General features: G+C 60.7%; 1 protein-coding gene across 1 annotated transcript; it reads left to right on the plus strand.

Annotated features, from left to right (window-relative positions):
* The first annotated feature begins 664 nt into the window (after window positions 1-664).
* Window positions 665-9,422, plus strand: WDR18 (WD repeat domain 18). The gene is made up of 10 exons (XM_041482722.1): window positions 665-899; window positions 1,289-1,399; window positions 2,742-2,875; window positions 3,245-3,386; window positions 3,934-4,077; window positions 4,282-4,346; window positions 4,449-4,573; window positions 7,455-7,621; window positions 8,105-8,173; window positions 8,445-9,422. Exons 1-10 carry the CDS (start codon window positions 690-692, stop codon window positions 8,574-8,576), a joined length of 1,299 nt encoding a protein of 432 aa, XP_041338656.1. The 5' UTR covers window positions 665-689; the 3' UTR covers window positions 8,577-9,422.
* The last annotated feature ends 1,281 nt before the right edge of the window (window positions 9,423-10,703 follow it).

Genomic DNA, 10,703 nt, shown 5'->3' on the forward strand with positions numbered 1-10,703 from the left:
GGTGCCTGTAGGATTGTGGGGTGCCCATAGGATTGGGCAGTATCCAGGCCATCCTTAAGTTTTGTGGGGTGCTCATGGTGTTCTTATGAAGCTATGGGGTGCCTGTAGGATTGTGGGGTGTCCATGGGGTCCCTGTGGGGCTGTGGGTGGTCCATAGGGTTATGGGGTACCCCCATGGTCCCCATAGGGCTGTGGGGTGTCCATGGGGTCCCCGTGGGGCTGTGGCGGTTTTGGGGTCTCCACAGGGTGCCCCCATAACCCTGTGCGGTGTCCATGGGGTCCCCATGGGGCTGTGGTGGTTTTGGGGTCTCCACAGGGTGCCCCCATAACCCTGTGCGGTGTCCATGGGGTCCCCATGGGGCTGTGGTGGTTTTGGGGTCTCCACAGGGTGCCCCCATAACCCTGTGCGGTGTCCATGGGGTCCCCATGGGGCTGTGGTGGTTTTGGGGTCTCCACAGGGTGCCCCCATAACCCTGTGCGGTGTCCATGGGGTCCCCATCTGCACACGCGGTACCCACAGTCACCCATCCAGCACCGACCGGGGCGGGCCCTGCTGAGCTTCCTGCCGCGTGCGCAGCTCCCGCCCCGCTCGGCCGCCGCGGCGCCGCTGCTGATTGGTCGGCGCCGGGCGGGGGAGGCGGCGCTCTGGGCCGCGGCCGCGCTCTCTGTGGCCCTGGCGGACCGCGAAGATGGCGGCGCCCATGGAGGTGGCGCTGGTGTCGGACGCGGCGGGGCCGCTCTGCAACTGCTCGGTCTGGGAGCTGCACTCGGGCTCGGCCCTGCCCGGGTACCGCGGCGGCAACAGCGGCCCACGCGGGCTGGCGCTGCTGGGCGGCGAGCACCTGCTGGGGGCCCAGCTCGGCAAGAGCTACATCAACGTCTGGGAGCTCCAGAGGAAGGTACCGGCGCGGCGGGCGGGCCCGGGCGGCCTCGGCTCGGGGGACGCCCCCGGGCCTCGCGGGGGGACTCCGGGCCCCGTGGGGGATGTGACGGGGCCAGCCCTCCTGAGGATGGCCCCTCTTTTCGTGGAGACTCCCCTCTGTGCTCAGACACCCCAATTCTCTGCGGAGACCCCCGTGGCCCCTCTCTCCACAGAGACCCCCCTGTCCCCGGTTGGACCCTCAGGCCTCCCCTCCCTCCATTCCCACCCCCATCACCACGGGCAGGTGTCCCCCATCCCTCTCTTCACAGAGACCCCCACAGAGATCCCCCTGAGCCCCCGTGTCGGGGGGCCCTGCTTGCAGCCCCTTGCCCTGTGTGAGCCCTCGCTGTGCTCTCTCTGTCCCAGGACCAGCTGCAGCAGAAGATCATCTGTCCCGGGCCTGTGACCTGCCTGACAGCCTCTCCCAACGGGCTCTACATCCTGGCAGGCGTTGCTGAGAGCATCTACCTGTGGGAGGTACGGGGTGCTGGGGCACTTGGGACCACGCAGACTCACACCCTGCACAGTCAGGGAGGGTCCCCATCCCTCAAATGTCTGTAAATCCTGATCCTGGGGTAAAGGCTGTGCTGCCCGCAGCCTGTGGGGCAGCTCATTGAAGTAGGAGTGGGAGGAATTCAGGGAGAGGCTTCACTCTGCCTCCTTCTCCTCTTTCCAGGCATCTCTGATGCCTCAGGGGTCAGGCATTGCTCCCACCAGGCAGCAGCTCAGGGCCTGGTTTTCCTTCAGTGATTCTCCCACTTTTCAGCTGTGTATTTGTGTGTGCCCAGGGTGCCAGCAGCCCCTGCTGTGCTCTGGTCATTGTCCTGCTGGTTAATTACTGCTGGATTAACTTGGGATTACGCTGCGTTCCCAGCACACCACTGAGCAAATAAAAGCAGTATCTTGTCCTGAGCCCAGGATTAAACCCCAGGATGCCTCACCTGGAGAGCTCCCCGTGCCAGGGGAGGTTTGAGCCTCTCGGTGTGAGTGGCTCTACCTGAACCCATCTGGGTTTGTTTGTACCAGTGTGATTGTAGCTGGAAAAAAATCCCTGAGGCTGAGCCTGCTGTGGGAGCTGCTGCCTGTGATGCTCCCAGCTGGGCCCTGCTCCAGCTCCTGTCACCCACAGATGTGTTCCAGAGTATGGCACTGTCCCTCTGGCACATTGGAGAGGCTCCATGGAAACCATCATGGAGCTGGATACAGCCCCTAGAGCTGGGTTTTGTACTGTCTGTGAAACCCCTTGAACTGAGGTTTGGTTTGATTTTTTGGTGTAATTCAGATCACGAGAAGAAGCAAACTCTTATTTTATTTGAGGCTTTTTCTCTTCTTGGTTCCCTCCCCATCTGCAGTGTTGCCTTTCAATAAGAAATGCTCCAGGCTTGGGGAATTCCTTGTCCACCCTAAAGCCTGTGCTGGCCCAGGACCACGAGCCACCCCTGGGGTGTCCTGCAGTGTCATAACCCCACTGCCACCTCCTGAGGACCTGTGGGAGCAGGGAAGAAGTGACATGAATATTAAGAGTGAACAAGAAATCTTTACTGCACACTTGTGACTTGACCAGAGGAGCAGCTCTGGCCTCACTGGGTTCCAATTTAATGTGCCAGGACCTCTTCCAGCAGTGTGCTGAATTTCCCTGTGGCCCTGAGTGCAGGCTGTTGCTCCAGCTGTACCTCAGTGGTGTCAGTCACTGTCCTGAGGTGCCAACAGGCTCATGTGGGCAACAGAACCCACCCTTCTCCCCTCTCTGCACCAAGGGCAGGGCAGCACGTGATCCCAAGACATCCCTGACTCCCTCCTGGCCTTCCCCTCACTCCAGGTGTCCAACGGGAACCTCCTCGCCATCCTGAACCGACACTACCAGGACCTCACGTGCCTCTGCTTCACTGATGACAGCAGCCACTTCCTCTCAGGGGCCAAGGACTGCCTGGCCCTGGTGTGGAACCTCTACAAGTAAGGGGGGCTGGGGGGCACAGGGATTTTGGAGCAGGAGATCCCTCTGAGCCCACGGCTGTGTCTGTGCCCTCCTTGCAGGCAGGGAGCTTTTCCTTGGGGTCTTACCTGGGCTTCTTGGGAGCAGGCAGATGGCTCTGACTTCTTTCCATGGGTGACACAGATGGGACTGTGCTCTTTACCCAGGGTCTTTGTCCCTGTGGGATAAGGATCTCCGCCTCGGTATCCTTGTGCCATGGCTGCCAGCAGCTCCTGAGTCCCACCTGGTCCCTGCAGCCAGGAGAGGCGTTCCCGGTGGGATCAGAGCCTGGCCCAGCTCCCCATGGGGCTCTGTCCTGGCTGAGCTGCCTGTCTCTGCTCTCCCCACAGCGTGCTGCAGGCAGAGCCCTCCCAGATCCCTGACCCCCGGCACGTGTGGTCCCGGCACAGCCTCCCCATCACCGACCTGTGCTGCGGCTTCGGAGGGCCCCTGGCACGGGCTGCCACCGCCTCCCTCGACCAGACAGCCAAGGTGAGGCTCATTTCAGACCCTGTGGGGTCACAGCCAGGCTCCTGCCAGGTAGCAGGAAGCTGTCCCTGTCCCCAAGCTGTCCCCAAGCTTTGCTGGGTTGCAGTGGCTTAATTTCTTGGCTGTCTCTGCAATGACTCAGAGCTGCCAGACCTGAGCTCTGCCTCTCCAACAACAGCAGTTTCTCTGCACCTGCCCCCAGGCTGGACTGCTGCAGTCCCTGTTGTCCTGGGAATGTCGGGGTCAGCTCCTCTGTTTTCCATTGCTGATGTCCACAGGGAGCAGAGCAGGCTGGAGCCTGTGGGGCAGGGGATGCCCTGGGGGCAGGATGGCCACAGAGAGGGTTCAGAGCTGTTTTGAAGCTGCCTGGGAAACTTCTCTCCTGCTCACAGAGAGGCTGATCCTAGGTTCTGCCTTGGTTCTGCCTTGGACTCAGTTTCCCAGCCACAGCCAGGAGGGAATGCCAGGGTGGGATTCCAGGATATCAGTGTTCCTCTAATCCTGACATTAACATTCTCTCCCCTGATTCTCCTGTTCCCTTTCACTCCAGCTCTGGGAAATCTCATCTGGGGAGCTCTTGCTTTCCGTGCTCTTCGACGTGGGGATCATGGCTGTGACTCTGGACCTCTCTGAGTACCACATGTTCTGTGGGGGCATGGACGGCTCCATCTTCCAGGTCGACCTCTGTGCCTGGGTGAGTGTGTGGGGCTGCAGGTGTGCCCTGTCACCCCAAGCCACTGTCACCTCCCTGCTGGGACTGGTGTGACCTGCCAGGGCATGGGAGGGCCTGGTTCCTCTCTGTCTCCTCTGCCCTCGCCAAACATGGTGATGAACCTGCTGGATTCAGCCTTTCTGAATTTTAACTCCTTTCCATTCCTTCCTTCCTTCATTTCTGCAGCCAGTTCAGAGAGACCGGACCTTCCAGACAGAGCGGGAGAACGGAAAGGTCTTTAAAGGGCACAGGTGAGGAACCAGACATACCTGCCAGCCACCATCTGCCCACCTCACCAGCTTCTGGCAGTCCTGGGGTCATCCTGAGTTTAAACATCCTCTTCCCCATTCCAGGAACCAGGTGACGTGTCTGTCGGTCTCCACAGATGGCAGCCTCCTGCTCTCGGGCTCTCACGACGAAACTGTCCGGCTGTGGGACATCCAGAGCAAGCAGTGCCTGAAGACGATGAATCACAAAGGTAGGAATGTCCTTATCTCCAGGATCCTCACTGCCAGAGGCTGCTGCTGTCCTGCCTGTGCTGCCCTGGGCACTCCAGGTGTGTTTCTGCCACTTGCTTCACGCCCTGGGAAGGGCAGAGGCGTTGGAGGGAGCTTGGCTGTCTGGAGCGGTGCCGTGACCTTGCCCTGTGTGTTAACAACCCCCTGTGCACTGTCAGGAGTGAGTCATGGATTTCACCCTGTCGCTGAGGCCACACAGGATCCTCCTCCTTGTTTTCCCAAGGGAGCAGTCACCCCACATACACCCCAGCTGTGTCTGGAGGGGAGACAGCTCTGTGACCCTGGCAGTGAGTGCCCATGAGCTCATGGGGCCTGAAGTGAATCCCATATGAGCAGTTGTCTGGGATTTCAGTCTGATGGCTCCAGTAAATTGCAGGAGCAGCAGTTGGGTGCCTCAGCTACCTCAGAGCAGTGGGGGATTTACCCCTCCTGTTGTTAACTGTGTTCCTCCCCCAGCTGTGGTGGTTCCTGGCCCCTGGTGCCGCAGTGACCAGTGGGGCTGCCTTGGGCATGGCCCAAACCCCTCCCAAAAGGGACAGCCAGTCCCTGTTCCTCTGTGGTGATTGAGCTGCTGCCTCAGGGCAGTCTCTGGAAGCCAGGCTGCCTGCAGACCCTTTTTCTCTTCCCTTTGGCTGCCAAGGACCATCCCTAATTGGGACCCGCTGCAGTGCCCATCCAGCCTGGCGCCGCTGGCACCAGAGGGTGAAAACAAAATGGAGCTGTGAGTCATCCGAGGAGGGGGGGCCAGGCTTTGGCTGTGAGCATTGGAGTCCTCCTGAGGCTGCAGGGAGGAATGGACAGACCAGGCTCTTCCCAGGAGGAGCAGGACCAGGCTGACCCCAAGCTGTGGGTGCTCTGCTGGCTCTCTGCTGCCTGTGGGCAGGGATTTGGTTTCCCTGGCAGCCTGGGCACTGGCATGACTGCTCTGTGCTGCGTGTGCTCAGGAATAGGCTGGGAGTCCAGCCCCCCTGAGCTGTGCCCTGGGTCTGGAGTCCCCGTGGGGCCCTGCAGCCTCCCAGTGTGGGGGAATCTGCTGCCCCAACCCAGCCCCCTCTCGTGGATCCCTGTCCCCCCTTGGCCTCTCTGAGCAGAGGCCTGAGCCCCCCAGCAAGGTCTGTCCCTGCTGCCCCTCCAGTGTGTCCTGCTCCCTCCCCAAGGCAGAGTGACAGGGCTCTGACATGGTGATGTGACAGCAGCCTCTGGCCCAGTGTCCTTGGGACAGCACGGTCCCTCTGCTTGCCGGGCACGGGGGTGGCTGGGGGCACACAGGACCCACTGCCCTCCCCTCAACACTGCTGCAAATAAATCCAAGGAGCTGGAGTGTGGCTCAGGGCCAGGCAAGCAGGCTGGTGCGGGGGGCTGTGTCACCAAGGGTGGCTTGTCCTTTGCAGGGGCAGAGCAGGTTGGACTTTGAGAAGTCAGGCTGCTGCTCCTGGGTAATGAGCTGTGGCAGTGCTGGTGAGGCAGGGCTGCTCCCAGTCACTCTGCGTGGCTGCCACCACTCCAGGTGAAGCAGGAGACCTGTGGGATGAGGCTGGGAGCCAGTGCTGCCCCCAAATCCCCCCAGGCCTCAATTCCCATCGTGTCACACGAGCTCCATCCTTGTCTCTGCAAACACAGACCATTCCCGAGGGCTCCCCCTGCAAGGCCATCCCAGGTGCTGCTGGCAGCTCTCTCTTGGAAGCTGGGTCATTTGTTTCCCCCCAGCTAAGGCTGGTCTCCATGCCCAGGCTGGCCCAGGGCCTGCTGCCATGCTCTGGCTGATGTGTGCTGCTGACAGCTCTCTTGGAAGCTGGGTCATTTGTTTCCCCCCAGCTAAGGCTGGTCTCCATGCCCAGGCTGGCCCAGGGCCTGCTGCCCCAGGCCTTAGGGCAAGGTGATCTGGTACAGGACTTGCATCTGCAAGTGGGGTGCCAGAGTGGCTGTGGGGCTGTGTCCAGGTGGTGACCAGATTTGGGGAACTCTGAGTTCACTGCTGAGATTTTCTCCTCTCCACCTTTCCTCTTGAACTGCTCCATGAGCTGCCAGTGCAGTGGGAATGTCACTGATGGGCACTTGCTTCAGGAGCACAATCATCTGGTCTTTAAGGAGGGAGTGAAGCCATCAGAGCTGGCCAGGAACAGCTTTGGGGCCGGGCACTCAGCAGAGCTGCTGCTCTGCTGGTGGGACCCAACCTTGAATCCTGGGAGAATCAGATTTAGGAGCAGGCTCTGGAGGGGCAGATGGTGATGGAGCCCTCGTCCATGTCAGAGCTGCTTGTGTCTGTCTGCTCTGCAGAGACCAAAATCCTCCAGCAGCTCTGAGCCTCCCTAGGCCCCACCATGTCCCCTCCCTCACCCTGCACCCTTCTCCAGGGCACTGGCAGCCCCCTCTCAGGTGCATGTGGACCATCTTCACCTTGCCTTTGGCCAGGGAAATGGATGGTCGGGCTGGGGTAGCAGTGGCTGAGCTGCCCTGCCTGCTGGAGGGGGGCTGGGGGCTGCTGTGCCTGACAGGGCGTGGGGGACAGCGGTGGGAGCTCACAGCAGCAGCTGGGAGGGGGCGGCAGCAGCCGTGGGTGAGCGCAGTAATTAACACAATGCAGTAATTAACGCGCTCATCAGCTCTGCCACGGATCATGGCAGCACAGAGCTGCTGATGGATGGCAGCTCAGGGTGGGGGGTCCCCTGGGGGTCCCAACCAGCCCAGACAGCTGCAGCCCCGGGCAGGAAGAGCTGCTGGGGAGGGTCCTGGTCATTGCCTGTGCCAGGGGCATACTCACTGTTCTCAGGACTGCCCGAGGCCCCTGCCCCTCAAACCCACCAGGGTCCAGCCTGAGCTGTCCCCTCTGTCCCAACTCAGGTCCAGTGACAAACGCCTTCATCGTGCTGGCCCCTGCCAACATGTTCAACCCCGACGGGAAGCCCAGCGTGCCCCTGCCCAAGTTCAGCAGGCACCTGCACGGCACCGAGAGCAGCGACGAGCCGGGCGCTGAGGGGGTCACGCTGCGCCTGGGGCTGCACCAGCAGGTACTGGGGGTGTGGGGAGGGGGGACAGACATCCAGGAGGGGTTGTCAGAGCAAAGCTTCTCCTCCAGCTGGTGAAACCCACTCCTGCTCCCTGCTGCTTCCTCCCCATCCTGGCTGCTGCAGTCATTTTTGTCCTCCCATCCCTGTGCTGCAGCGTGGGCTGGCTCTGCTGTCCCACCATTTCCTTGGTCCCAGCATGGCAGGGAGGGTCACACGCCACCCATCCCAGCCTCTCTGCCACTGGTCCCAGAGCTGCTCCCTTTTGTCAGCATGTGCCTCTGGGTGAGTGACAGTGACAGTCCTGCCAGAGCTGATGGATAAGCTCCCTGTTGGCTTGGTGGCAGCAGGCCAAGGGGCTGTTTGCCTGACAGAGGGGACAGCAGGATGGATCACCCAGGTGCCCTCCCATGGGGAACCCAGTCCAGGGGCATGGGGAAAGGGCCTGTGTCTGCTCTGCCAACCCCTCCATTCTGGTCCCTGCAGGAGCCTGGGCAGAGCTACCTGGAGAAGGCAGAGAGGATGTACTCGCAGATGTACTCGACGAGGGAAAAGGTGAGAGCTGCTCCCAGGCTGGGAATTGGGTACTGACCCTTTGAGGGGGATCCTTGTCAGCTGATCTGAATCATGAGGCCCCAAGCAAGTTGGAACAGGGGAAAAGAACCCTAAAATCTGCTGGTGACATGGGCAGGAGGGGCTGCACTTTGAGGAGGAGGAGGAGGGAGGGGACTGAAGGGTTTGGCGTTTACTGCTGGGGAAGGAGCAGCAGCCTGTGCCTGTCAGAGCCGAGGCCCTGACACTTGTCTGTTGTGTTTTGGTGTCACAGAACCTGGTGGGAGACCAGGAGCACCTGACGATCCAGGTGAGCGAGCTGGAGGAGGAGGTGAGCAACCTCCGGAAAATCAACAAGGACCTCTTTGACTTCTCCACTCGCATCATCACCAAACCAGCCAAGTGAAGAGGCTCCCCCCGCCCTCGCACCCCTCCGCCTCTCCCCGTCGGGCTCCTGGGGAAGAACCGCCCGCCCTCGGGCACCGCCCAGCCGGCTGCGAGCACCCGGCTCTCCTTCCCCCGAGCCGGCACACTCCGCCGCCTTCGCCTGCTCCAGGACACGGCACCGAGACCGGCGCGGGGACCGCGAGGGGACAGCACAGGGACCGTGTTCACTCCGATTCGGGGCCGGGGGGCACTCGGGCGGCCGCTGCAGGAGGAGCGTTGCCAGCTCCTGGGAGGGCTCAGGATGCAGCTCCTGCTCATTTCCCCGTTTCTTCCCCTGCCCCTTTTTTGTTTCTTTTCGTTACTTGACCCTGCAGTGCAGACAGAAAAGTGTTTTTTCTCTCAATACCGGTTTGAGATTGGATTTTGGAGACCCCCTTCTGCCCACCCTGTCCTGGGGATTGCTGCTCAGTGCCACCGGACCCCACACTCTGGACAGCAGGGGCTGAGGGGCTCCTGCTCTGGGGGTGCAGTGGGGGGGCTGCTGCAACAGGTGGGGGGTCCCTGGCTACCAGGGCTGAGGATGGGGCTCCTGATCTGTCTGGCAGGCAGAGCCTGGGGTGTCCCTGGGCTTGGAGCACAGGTGGTGGTTTTGGGGCACAGGGTCAGTCTGGGGAGGGGCGGGGGGACCAGCAAGGTGCTATTTCCAATCTCGTCACTCAACAATTTATATATATTTGGATCCAACAACTCTGTTTTCATGGTGTTTGGGGACTCGGCCTTTTGTATTGTCACAGCATGGCAGCGGGGGTTGTGGGTTTTGTTTAGGTTTATTTTTTACATAAAAGATTTGGTTTTTATAGTGAAAGATGCCCGTGTTGGTTTCTTTAACAACCCTTGCATGGCCACAGACCTTGACCACCTACCACTGCTTCCCTGGGCTGCCCACTGGGAGTGGGAAAGTGCTTCCTTATTCCCAAACTGCCCAGTTGCCTTCACCCCAAGGGTCCTTCCCTGTCCCTACAGGGTGCTGAGGTGTCCCTTGGCCATCCCTCTGTGTCATCCCCCCTCCCTCCCATTCAATACACCAAGTGCAGATGATTTAAAGTGCATTTTAAAACCAGAGCATCCAAGCATCCCCAGCTCCCGCCAGTTCCCGAGAAGATGCTTTTAGCTTAATCACTGGAGCTGTTCCTTTCCCTTCCCCTCCTGCTCCTCCTCTTCCTCCCAACGTTTTGGATCAACATTCATCAGCTGCAGCAGGCAGTGTTGCCTGGAGCCAGGGGCTGCAGTGGGGGCACATTCCTGCTGCAGGGAACCCTCAGACCCCCAGGGATGCAGCTCCCAGCCAAGCCCAGACCCCACCGCTCCCTCCCAGCCATCCCACCCTTCCCCAGTCCCCCAGTTCCTGTTGGGGTGCTGCACTTAGAGCAGAAGGGAGGGTGGGGCTTCCCAGAGAGCCCCCCTGTGCTGTACCTGGTGTTTGGGGGGGTTTTTCATTCCAAGACCCTGCTGCCCCTCCTGTGTGGACATTGGGGGCTTCCTGTGTTTATCCCTGTGAGAAGGAGCTGCAAGGGGCCCGTGCTCAGAGGGAGTCCAGCCCCTCGTGACCCTCTGTGCTCTGGCAGGATTTGAGCTGCCCTCCCTGCAGGTCCGGCTCCGCAGGAGCATTCATTAGCTGTGACTCATTACATTTATCGATATTACATGAATCGATACTTTTTGCCAGATGGATTTTGGCTCCATCCCTCATTTTTCCTTATTAATTTAGCGTGGCTCCGGCCCCGCTTGCTGGTGTTTGTGTGCTGGTGGCAGGGACCCTTGGGCTGGGTTGAGCCTCAGTTTCCCTGCTGAGGATGAGGAGGGTGACCCCGTGTTCCCCTCCCTCAGCAGAGGAAGGCTGTGCCGCTGCTTCCCTTCTCCCCTTCCCCATGCAGCAGAAGGAATCACTCAGCCCTGGAACCGCTCGGCCTCGGGACCCCCCGATACTGAAGCTGTGCCTCAGACTGAGGAGAGATAGAGGGGTCGGGCTGGGGGGCTTTTACCGGCATGGAGGCGGCAGTTCACGGCTGGGGACCCACCCGAGAGGCTTTCCGTCGGGGGCCGGAGGAGGCGGACGAGGAGGAGGAAGAGGAGCAACATCCCAGTG

Source organism: Pyrgilauda ruficollis, unplaced genomic scaffold (genome assembly GCF_017590135.1).
Source record: "Pyrgilauda ruficollis isolate IOZ18807 unplaced genomic scaffold, ASM1759013v1 scaffold115, whole genome shotgun sequence".
Classification (NCBI taxonomy): domain Eukaryota; kingdom Metazoa; phylum Chordata; class Aves; order Passeriformes; family Passeridae; genus Pyrgilauda; species Pyrgilauda ruficollis.